This window comes from Onychomys torridus, unplaced genomic scaffold, assembly GCF_903995425.1.
Source record: "Onychomys torridus unplaced genomic scaffold, mOncTor1.1, whole genome shotgun sequence".
In the NCBI taxonomy this organism is placed as follows: domain Eukaryota; kingdom Metazoa; phylum Chordata; class Mammalia; order Rodentia; family Cricetidae; genus Onychomys; species Onychomys torridus.
Genome location: NW_023411717.1, coordinates 250798 through 263090, shown reverse-complemented (window position 1 = coordinate 263090; position 12293 = coordinate 250798). Strand labels below are relative to the sequence as shown.

General features: G+C 41.1%; 2 gene segments (V, D, J or C); both read left to right on the top strand.

Annotated features, from left to right (window-relative positions):
• The first annotated feature begins 464 nt into the window (after positions 1-464).
• Positions 465-11402, top strand: LOC118575305. The segment is given in 4 exon segments: positions 465-510; positions 1234-1564; positions 8989-9082; positions 11295-11402. Coding segments are annotated over 4 exon segments (579 nt in total).
• Positions 11403-11460: 58 nt separating this feature from the next.
• LOC118575304 lies at positions 11461-12055 on the top strand. The segment is given in 2 exon segments: positions 11461-11536; positions 11640-12055. Coding segments are annotated over 2 exon segments (471 nt in total).
• Positions 12056-12293: the final 238 nt, after the last annotated feature.

Below are 12293 nucleotides of genomic sequence, written 5' to 3'. Positions count from 1 at the left end.
AAATTCCGATGTAAAACCATAAATTCATACTAAATAACTGTCTTCTTTTCATCCTTTATTTCTACTCTTTTCTCTGTGGCACACAGTATCATACAGACCAAGCATAACTCAAACCTATGATTCTCCTGCTCCAACCTCTTGCCTGTCATCCAATGATAGGAAGGAACACAGGGCTTCAGGCACACCAAAAATACTCTACCAACTAACTACATGAATGGGGATATAACTGGTACTTTGAGGTTATAAATGTCACTTTGGTCCTTACTTCACCTCAGACAACTGAAGCATTATTCATCTTCTCTAAGGCTCCTGCCCCTAAGTTCATGGTATAGCAGGAAGACATGCAAATAACTTTCTCCTTTGCTCATGAAAACCAGCCCTGACCCTACACCTCTGACAGAGGAACCCAACTCTGGACTGACAGGTCCTCTCACTCAGTGTTTAATGAACACAGATCTTCCAGCATGGAGTTGAGACTGAGCTGGGTTTTCCTTCTTATTCTTTTAAAACGTAATTTATAGATGAGGAAAAAATTAGAGATACATTTTACAATTGCAAATTGCTGACTTTGCTTCTGTAAAATTGCTTGCATTAAACACTGACCCATCCTCTCCCTGGAAATAAATAAAAAGTTTCAGAGCCCAGCCGTCGGCCTTGGGACAAGGTCTGCAATTATAGATTAAAATAATAATAAGTCTCTGTTTAAAAAAATTCCTCAAATGGGACCCAAGATAAGGACCATCTGGCGAGTCCAGCAAACTAGGTCAAATGTCAGCCAATCACAAGCATGTAACTATGTGAACTCCCCTCCAGAGTAACCGCTCCCCCTAGCCCTCCCCTGAGCCAACCAGTTTACCAAGAGTGTTACAAAATTTCCCGTGTAACAAAATGATTGCTGAAATATATGATGATTTTCAAATTGGGCCAAACCCGGGGCACCTGGTATCTTATGCTCTTATGCTAATTTTGTAGTTTCTGCCTTTAAAAATGCTTGTAACCACTGCTCAGGGCTCTCTGACTGACCAGGACAGAGAGCCCACTTGCGCCAGTGCTGAATACATTCCTCTTGTGTGTTGCATCTGCTGGTTTGGAATCTTGGTTTCTGGGGGAGCCCTCTCGCAGACGAAAATATCCCAGGAGTCAGGGGTCTTTCAATAGACAAGGAGAGATACTGGGTGTGTGAGTGGACATGATAATGAAGGTCAGTGGATATTTGTGAGAGCTTATTAACAGGTGTCCAGTGTGAGGTGCAGCTGGTGGAATCTGGAGGAGGCTTAGTGCAGCCTGGAAAGTCCCTGAAACTCTCCTGTGAAACCTCTGGACTCCCATTCAGTGACAACAGGAAGAACTGGACCCGCCAGGCTCCAGGGAAGGGGCTGGAGTGGGTTGCTCAAATTAGAAGCAAAGGCTATAATTATGAAACACACTATGCGGAGTCTGTGAAAGCCAGAATCACCATCTCAAGAGATGATCCCCAAAGCAGCCTCTACCTGCAAATGAACAGCATAAGAGCAGAAGACACCGCCATTTATTACTGTGCTGCAGACACAGTGAGGGACCTTCAGTGAGAACCCTGACACAAACCTCCCTGCAGCGGTGCTCAGGACCAGCAGGGGGCGCAGAGCGCACACGGAGAGGAGGGGCAGTGCAGGATCAGGAGCAGGGACAGCTGATTGCTGGTTGATGTGGTCACAGCTGTCCTCCATCTACTCACTTCTCAGAATGTTCTCTACCTATATGTTTTGTGAAAACAGTTCTGCTTTTTTGAAGTTTTAAATACATACACTACACAGTCTAATATGAACTATGTGGGGAAAATCACCTCTGATTGCAGAAATGACTCTGCTGAAGTCACCAGGGTGAAATTCTTAGAAGGTCCCCAGCATTCCTGATTTTTCTCCCTTGGGACATTCAATAGGATGGCCTCAGTGTTGTTCTGAGCGATTAGGACAGTGTTTCACATTAGGGGAGTCATGAGGGAGGTGAGGCCACACACCACAAAAGGTCTCAAGTCTTTCTGATTTCCCTGATAACTCTGCACATCTGGCACAGATCTGACCTGTTTGTATTTATAGTTGACTCAGTTACTTAATCTGTAACTTTCATCATTATATCCTTCATTTCATTTTGTTCATAACTTCTGGCATTGTTCCAAACACAGACAAAAGCCACTGATTATAAACTCGGCTGAGTCCTAGGGTATAACTCTCAGGGCAAGAAGTGTGGTGACTGGGGAAGGCTGTTGGTGAATTTAAAAAAAAAAGAAAGAAAGAAAAAATGAATAAGAATTAAAGAAACATGACTGGTCCCAGGTATGGTCGAGGAGAAAATTTATTATATACATGTGGGAGAGCATAGACAGAGGCAGGGGCATCTGGAGAGTCCAGAAAGAAGATTACACTGATCATTGTCAGGAGAGAGGATTGAGGTGAAGAGAGGGGACCAGGGTGCAGCAGCCAGGAGGTCCAAAGGAGAGAAGAGAAGGACCATTTAACTAAAATAGTTGGATTACATAGGGAAGGGCAGCTGGGGCAGGGAAGTCCAACTCCTTGTGTGGAAACATTTAGGGTAGAGTAGGGTAAGCCTGCAAGGATGGCCCTGTAACAGCTAGGGACTGAGGGATGCAGGGAGAACCTGGCAGCTGGTGTCTTCTTTGGTATGTTAAATAGGTACCTCTGCCATTTTTTCTGGGTTGAAATCTAACACTCCAGCTGTTTTGTTGATACTAAATAAATTTTAGGGATGACATGTAATCTTATCTATGACTAACTATTTCATTCTGTCACTGGAATGTCATTGCTGACTGGAGCCCAAGGAAGCTGGAATGCTGGCCCAGTCTGGGAAGCACAGACTGTTTCACTTGATGGCCAGGCTCTAGAGCACCTTCTGGGCCAGGGGCTTGCACACAGCACTGGGAGCACTTTGTAAGGCTGGACCACCTGGGACATTTTGAAGGTTTCTGGGATGCAGATTTTGAGGGAACACCTGGAGCTAGCTAGTTGAGGGAGCAGTCAGCAATTAATTTGGAAGCACCTAGGGAAAGGACTGGAATAAATTGGTGAAAATTATAATAATTGAGGCATCATCTACAATCTGTCTCTCAAGAGGCAAATAACTATGAGAGGAGTAAAACTGAACAATCTGTTTTCCTTGAAGCTGACTCAGTAACCACAGAGGACACAGCTGTGCATTACTGTGTGGAAAACACAGTGAAGAGACTTCAGAATGAGTTCAAACACAAAACTTCCTACAAGTACAGAAGTGTCTCTGTTGCAGTGAAGGACCACCCAATTCCTGTGGGCTGAGGAGGGTTTTGTCTACCAACATCTCAGCTGTCCCCTAGGAACATTATTTCTTTGGCTTTGTGGTTCTGATTTCACATATTCTTTTTATTTTGTTTTATGAGATAGGATTTCTCTGTGCAGTTTCGGTGCCTGTCCTGGATCTCGCTCTGTAGACCAGGCTGGCATTGAACTCACACATCTGCCTGGCTCTGCCTCCCTAGCACTGGGATTAAAGGCATAAGCCACCACTGCACAGCCTTGCTCTCACGTATTTTTTAAGTGACAGGAAAGACATCAAAGGCAGGAAAAAATTATGTCATTATTTTTATAGAAGACATGGGATAATAAATATAAATTTTGCCATCACTGGTTATCGTTTGTTCTCCTCTTCCTTCTTGAGCAACATAATACACTGAGGATTCTCAGCACCACTGGATAGAAGTATTAGTTGAATTTTGTCTCTACAAAACAAACAAGGCCAACGATAAATGATGGTGTAGGCTCCATTGGAGTGTGGCTTTTTAGAATAGCATTAAAGTTAAAAGTTGTCTGAGGCCACTTTTAATCAATAAAATATGTTGCTGTCTTTATGGGATAGGGAAAATATACAGACACTGGAGTCTCTCTGTCTCTGTCTTTTTCTCTTTCTGTCTTTCTCCCTGTAACCCTCTTACATCTCCACCTCTACATTCTCACATACAAAATTTCATCTGAAGAATAGCCCCCAAGTTTACATGATACCACTGACTAGTTATAGGAAGGGATGTCCTTAAAAACCCTGAAGTCTTTAGTGATGGACTTGAGGCTTTCATACACGAGAGTAAATGATTCTGCTCTTTACACCACCCAGGCGGTAAAGAGTTACTTAGAAATCTGAAGGGACTAAAACATAAGACAGATTTTCCCCAAAATGCCAGCTCAGTTCAGGAACACACTGTCCCAATCTGGGCTTCTTCTAAAACACAGGTAAATATCTATCTTAGAAGACATGATCACTGCCTCTGCTCCTCAGTATCCTGATGATTCTTAAGGTTTTTGAACCTTTTGCTCCCCACCACAGTGGCCTCCTTGGTGGGCAAAGTTCCTCTTTCAATTGTTTTTCCTCGGTTTCCTGAAGGAGATGCCCTTCAGAGGAGCTCAGAGCACAGATCTCAGATTCGTTATGATGAATGGAGGAAGAAAATCTAGGGAGGGAACCACATGTCTCTCCTAGCTTTACAAAGGGTGGGTGGTGCTTTGAAAAACACCCTGGGAAATGAGAACTGAGATGGTTTTCTCAGATTCCATTTGAAGGCTTCCTGTGAATTTCCTACATTCCATCTATTCTACTAGAAAAACTTCACCTACTCATCACCTGCTTCTTCTACCATCTGGAATCTGTCTATGTCTGCCCTGAGCACATTGGATAACATTAATTGTCTTCATTCACATTGACTTCTCTTTGACTGTTTGTTTCAAACTGGCTTGTTTAAAGTATCCCTATAAGGTTCAGCCTTACTTCTGGTTGTTATTGATCTGTTTCTGCCTTCAGAATGCTCACACTCCAGGTCAGCATAATGCCTGGATCATTCATATAAATCGTTTTGCTTCTCACTTCCTCCTTGATCAGGGTCCTCAAGGGATCTTACTTTTACTGCCACAGCCTTGTGCTATAAAAGGGTATTTTAAAAAATGATGTCCAATGACTGCACATATCCCATAGTGATGATCCTGCCATTAATGAACAATGATTGTCCTTTTGAATAAGATTGGGTTTATTAATCCTCTTATCTGCAAATTATCAGATTTTTTAACCTTGTTTTTCATCCTGACTGCAAATAGTAAGAGGAAAGGTTTCCTATATGCGTTTTGTGTCCTAGAAACCTGTGTTGCCCCCCTCTTGTCCCATGCTCCCTAAATAAGGACAAGTGAGTCTGGAAAACTTTCCAATGCTATGTATGAGGCCAAATGGAAATTGGTCAGTGTTTTGGAGGGGTATACAAGTGAGGCATCACGCATAGGTAAAGGAAGTGTGTAGATTATGGATCAGCATGCATTGGGGAAGGAAGAGTGTGGATCATGGATTAGCATGTACAGATAAAGGAGGTGTGTGGATCATCATTAACATGTATAGATAAAGAAGGTATGTTGACCAGTAGATCAACATGCATAGTTAAACTAGGTGTGTGCACCAGAGGCTCAGTGATTATATATAAAAGAGTTGTGTGGACAAGTAGATCTGTAGCCAGAAATTTCCTCTGGTCCCACAGAACTCCTGTGGTCCCATATCGGCTTCTAAAATAATCACTCTGAAGCTTATATTAATTATAACTTCTTAGTCATTAGCTCAGGCTTATTACTGACTAGCCCTTACACTTACATTAACTCATAATTCTTAATCTGTGTTTTGCCATGTGTTCCATGGCTTACCAGTCTGCTGGCATGCTGCTGTTCCTTTGGTGGCAACTGGTGTCTCCTCCACCTCTGCCTTTCTTCTTCCTCTCTCTCCCTTTGGAATGTACTGCCTAACCTTATTCTGTCTCACCACTGGCCAAACAGCTTTGTTTATCAACCAATCAGAGAAAACCATATTCACAGCCTATAGGAAGACATTCCAAAGCATGGATCAGCATGGATCAGTAAAGCTTAGGAAAGAAAGATGGGAAGAGCATGTCTGTGAAACTGTAAGATTAGGTTTTGTTTTATTGAAAATGAGAGGCAGACTATCAGAAGCTAATTTCTGTTCAGATATTTTGGAAGCCTGAGTTATTCAAAAACTTCTTTTGAGTGAGGAACAAACCTAACTCTTTCCTTGCACTGTCTCAATCTTCCCTTCTAGCCCATCTCCATTCCTTTGAATCAGAAAACAATACCAATACCCAATTTCTACCATGGACCCATAGTGGCCACCTGGGCCTGGGACTCAGGTAGATGGTTTTCAATATCCTTCCCATCCTCCATTATGATCCCTCCAGGATCACCGTGAGACTCATACTATCCAGCTTGTAGGAGCCTCTTCTCTGATCCTACATCCATTCCCTTGAGACACTAATTCTTGGTTCTGACTCAGCTCATTTCTATATTCACCAGGTTCTTTAAAGGAGAGGCTTCTCATATTGCGGTTAGTATCAGCAATGATAATCATAGATATTTAGGAGGCTGTTTGCAGCATTTGACTATATTTTACACCCATCCAAATGATAAATATGTGAATGAATGTGGTTTAAAGTTTTGTTTTCCAGGGTTTGTGTGACCATTCTTTCCTGTCAGTATGGTCCATATCTAAAATACAGATCACTAAAGCATGTAATTAAACTATGTGTAAGTTTGCTTCAATTTTCTGCAACATTCATGGAGAAAGGAAAGCCGCTTTTGTGGACCACATCTTCATGTGTGGAGGAGCCTAAAGAACAAGTGAAGACACACAGAGAAACCCCAAATTCCATGCCTTAAACCTAGAGGAGCCCCAGACAACATTCAGACTCCAGAGTGGCAGAAGAGTCCCAGACATATTAACCCTGTTGCAATGGAAGTCGTGGCCATCAGGTGGTGGCCACACCTTACCTTGCAGAAGGACCCTGAGGAGCAGGTGCTGAGAGGACAGAGAGTCCTAACTCCATCTAGGAACCATTTATCCAAAGGAAAACTTCTAACTAGAGGGCACAGTCCTCTAGTGTATTGCATTTTTTTTCCTGAAGAACACAAAACAAAACTGACTTAGAGTTAGTTCACTATTATTAGTTCCTGAAACCTAAGTTGCTTTCCTGGTGCCACAAGTCACATGGCCTTGCTCACAACAAAGTCTTCTTCCCCTTTAGCAGAATGATAGGGGCTCACAGTGACTAAAGAGACAATCATGGAATATTTTATGAGTCGCATTTAAGCTCTCTGCATATATGTTATTGTTGGGTAGCTAGCATTTTTTGAGAGACACCTAACAGTTTAAGATGGGAGTATCTCTTATTCTTTTACCTGTTCTTGGGACTCCTTTCCCCCTACTGGGTTGCCTCATTCAGCCTTGATATGAGGGTTTGTGCCCAGCCGCACTGTATCTTTTGTACTGTGGTATCCCTGGGTGGCTTCAGAAGGGAAACCAAGGAAGAGTGGGTCTGGTGGAAAGGAGAATTGGGGGATTTGTTGGAAAGCCTGGAAGGAGGAGAAACTACTGTTGGGATGTAATGTGTGAGGGAATAATAAAAAAATAATAATTAGGAATGGACACTCTTTTTTCATGATGGAGGGTAAAGTGTGCATGCCCAGAAAATCAGCTCTCAAGCAATGTGAAATCCCACATCCTTGGGGGATTGGAGTCATGGGAGGACAGTTGCACATCATGAACCTGAAGATCTTATACCAGCTGACCCTCTATCTTTAGCTCTTATACATGGAGGATCTGTGTTTGGTTTGATGCCATTAATATAATAACAGGATATCTGAAGATGCAACTCAAGTACCCCACACACGCACACAAAGACATCCAACATATATGAAAACTCAGTTTTCATTTCTTTCTTTTATTTAGTCTTTAAAATAGCCAAAGAGGAATAAATTATTTATCTCATTTTACGTTTATTATGGTTTATGCATGTAGATCTTCTTCCACTCCATTTAGAGTTTCAAATTTAACTGAATAGAGGTTTGTAAAGTATGACCTTATGATTTTTAAAAATTCCATTGATGTTTGTTTTAATGTCTCCTTTTTGTTTTAGTAATTTATAACTTCTGTCTATTTTTTGGTTACTTTCCTTAACCTTAGTCAATGCTGCTTGTCTTTGCAAAGAATCAGTGATTTTTTTCAATGATTGTTTGAACTGCCATTTACTTTTTTCCCATTTCCTTAATGTCAGAACACTTTTCCTTATCTTTTCATTAACCATCTCCTGGTTTAGGGTCTAGTTTCTCCTTGGTCTTTCAAGGCTTTAAGGAGGTAAATAACTAGTTATTAAATTGAGATCTCCCACATTTTTATCTAGTAACTTAGCAATATTGTATGATGGGTTTTCATTTTATTCCATTTTTATAATTTATAGATATATTTGTTGATTTATTTCTTGACATAGCTGTCATTCAACTGTGCATTTAGTCCCCATGAAATTATGAACTTTCTGTATCTTTTTACATAGTTCATACACAGCTTTATTTCATTGTAGTCAGATAGATTTTTGAATGCTGTTTCAATATTTCCATAATTGTTGAAACTTGCTGCATGTCCTACAACTTTACTTAAGCTACCTCCACGTGATAGGACATCATGACCTAAGCAACATGGGTTAAAAAGGGCTTAAAGTATGTTACATTTCCAGGCAATAGTCCTTTAATGAGGACATCAGAGCAGGGACCTCTAGATGGAAATTGATGCAGAGCCATGGAGGGGTTGTATTGGTGAAATTATTAAGGCCACTCCATGTCATTAAAAGGGATGTTTATTTTGTGGAATAACATACAAATGAATGAATAGATAGGTGGTACAGTCTGGCAAAGGTATGGTGTAGTCTGGTGTTGTTCTCTGGAGAACTCTGCTCAGTCTACCTCCAGAGTCCAGTGTCCAGGAACCAAAGATATCCCTCCATCCTGTGTCTTCAGCATCCTCTCTCAGACCTGCTTTGTAGGTGTGTCCATTACCAAAGCCTCAATGGGGGTTGGAACTTCCAGGCCAAGGCTGGAATGGCTACTCACTACAGGGTTGTGTTTCATGACCTATGTTCCTGTTTTTTATGCCTCTCAGGACCATCAATCCAGGAGTTGCACCACCTGATGTAATGGGCATGCTCACACCAACTATCCATCAAGAAAATGTCACCACAGCGAGTGTGATTGGGGTATTTTTTTACTTGATGTTTACTCTTCCAAGATGCTTCTAGTACACTTCAAGTGGACATTAAAACTAGCCAGCACATTGGTCAACTTTGAAGAAAATAACACGTACTGATGAGAAAAATATATTCTTCAGATTTTTGGTGAAATGCTTGGTAGACATCTGTAAGTTACATGTCATCCCACATAGTCAGAGCATTGGTATTAAATTGCACTTTTAGAATGAGCAGGATGTTTTTTTATGAAATTTGTTGCATATTTGGCCCATATACATTAAAAATTATAGTATTCTTTTGTTGGATCCTTCCTTTAGTGTGTATGAAGAAATCTTTGGAATGGGAAGGGCTTGTGTTCTCGGCCATTTATATTACTATTCTTTAAGGTGAGATTTTTTTTTTTAGAACAGAATCAACGTCTTTGATAATGGGTCTGTTTACACCATTTATTCCTTCAGAACTTAATTTGATAATGATGTGAACTCAGTAATTCTATATGTTCTGGGTTATCCTGCTTTTCAGAGAATACATTTTCATACTAATTTCCGATGATGTCCTGATTTTCAGTTGTAATTACAGCTTCTGATTTGATTCTTATCATTTGAAATTTCTGAGTTGCTTTCCAGGCGGCAGTGGCCCACACCTTTAATGCCAGCATTTAGTAGTCAGAGCCAGTTAGAGCTCTGTGAGTTTCAGGCCAGCCTGGTTTAGAGAGCAAGATCCAGGAGAGGCACCAAAACTACAGAGAAGCCCTTTCTGGAAAAAAACAAGGAAACAAACAAAACAACAACACCAAAAAGAAGTTTTTCAGTTGCTCTTTTTGTTCAGATGATCTTTATTCTTTCATTGTAGGTGTGTTCAGTGTTCAGGAGAAGGTTGAATCATGAGAGGGTTGAGATAACACTTTCTTTTGAGGAACTCTTATCCCATATTAACTGGATTACATGAACAATCACAATAAAGGAACATAATGCCACTTGATTGTCCTTTTCTGCCTTGTTTTCATGTGTTCTTTTCATGTCTGATTGCTGTACTTTGAGAAAGCTCTCCTGAGTATGTATTCATGAGGCTTATAGGTTGAGGAGGCACAGTGCCTATGAGATGGTGACTTGGAAAAGAAGTCATTTTCAAGCATGAGAAGTTTCAAAAACAATTATAGGTGTGGGGATGAACGATTACAGAAAAGCCATGCAGTCTGGTATCATCTAGAGGAAAGAACTTGGAGGCATCAGAAACTTGTTGGCTAAGTCAGAGCAATGTTTACTTAGAAGCTCAGAGAAATGAGACAATGAAGAAGCCCACCTAAGATGTTGGAAAGATCAAGGACATCACGATTGAAAGGGGAGGTAGGTCACAGGAAGAGAGTAAGATGTTTGAGAGGAAGGAGCTGGACTACCTGGTGGTAGAGGGAAGGCATATCTCTAAGTGCCAGATGAATCTTTTCTGTGAGGAAATAAAACATGACTGATGGTGAAACACAATTAAGTACTTGATGATCTGGAGGGTAGAAGAATATGGTGTGGAAATAAATAGGCCTACTATTGCCTTAAGGAGGTCACAGAAGAATTGGGAGGGCCTTTGGAGAGAGCAGGCCTACATTCATCAATGGGGCATGTCAGTCCTGGGAGAGCTGAGGGTTAAACATAGTCTTGAATGTGTTTTAATTTTGATCAAAGTGTAATCTCAAATTGTATTTGTATTCATGTAATGAAGAGCTTTTCTGTTTTAGGATCAAAATTTGAGCTTTGTGCATGGAATATTATACTGATGCACTATTGCCTCAGCCACATTTGGTTAATTCATTAAATATATGCATTTGTTATTCACTAAACCTTATACAATGTCCATTCAAATGATCATATTTGAGTTTTACATAATTTCCTATGAATTTATTTAACAACTTCTGCTAAGACATTAGGTGGGTTTATATGTACAAAGTATAGTAGAGCAAGGTAGCAAAGTTATATTTCTATTTATAACTATGAAATCATATTAACTAATGTTTCCTTCCTTCATTCCCGTCTCTTTTCTTTCTTGAGACACAGTTTCATATCGCCCAATCACAACTCATATAGATAATTCTCCTGCCCCACTTCTTTTCTGGGAACAAACACAGCGCTTTAGCATGTAAACAATTTCTTGACCAGCTGAGCTATGTCCCCAGGACAATAAGTGACACTTGGATGCTATAAATGTCAGTTTGGTCTTTATTTCGTCTCAGATATCTGCACTATTCATTGTCTCCTCCACGGTTCCCGCTCCTGAGCTCATGTTATACCAGGAAGACATGCAAATAAAGTTCCCCTCGGCTCATGAAAACCAGCCCTGACCCTACAGTTCTGACAGAGGCACCCAGATCTGGACTCACAGTTCCTCCTTCCCATTCTGTGATCATCACTGAACACAGAATGTTCAGCATGGAGTTGAGACAGAGCTTGGTTTTTCTTGTTATTCTTTTAAAAGGTAATTTATAGATATGGAGAGATACTCAGTGTGTGAGTAGACATGACTGTGATGGACAGTGGACATTTGTGGCAGTTTACTGACAGGATTCTCTGTCTTTCAGGTGTCCAGTGTGAGGTGCAGCTGGTGGAGTCTGGGGGAGGCTTAGTGCAGCCTGGAAAGTCCCTGAAACTCTCCTGCGCAGCCTCTGGATTCACATTCAATAATGCCTGGATGGACTGGGTCCGCCAGGCTCCAGGGAAGGGGCCAGAGTGGGTTGCTGAAATTGGAACCAAAACCTTTAATTATGAAACACGCTATGTGGAGTCTGTGAAAGGCAGATTCACTATCTCAAGAGATGATTCCAAAAGCAGCCTCTACCTGCAAATGAACAGCTTAAGAGCTGAAGACACCGCCATTTATTACTGTATTAGACACAGTGAGGGACCTTCAGTGAGAACCCTGACACAAACCTCCCTGCAGCAGTGCTCAGGACCAGCAGGGGGCGCAGAGCGCACATTGAGAACAGAGACACAGTAGAAAAAGGTGCAGAAATAATAAAGTGCTGGTTCTGGGGTCCCAGCTGTCACCTCATCTAATGATTTCACAAAATTCTCTATACACTTACAGTCTGTACATGTCTGTGACATCAGTGAAAACATAATTCCGTTTTTCTGCAATTTAAAAAATGTATGCCACACTTTCTAACAGGAACTAAATGCAGAAAATCACCTCTGATTGTAGAAATGACTCTGCTGAGGTTACCAGGAACAAATGC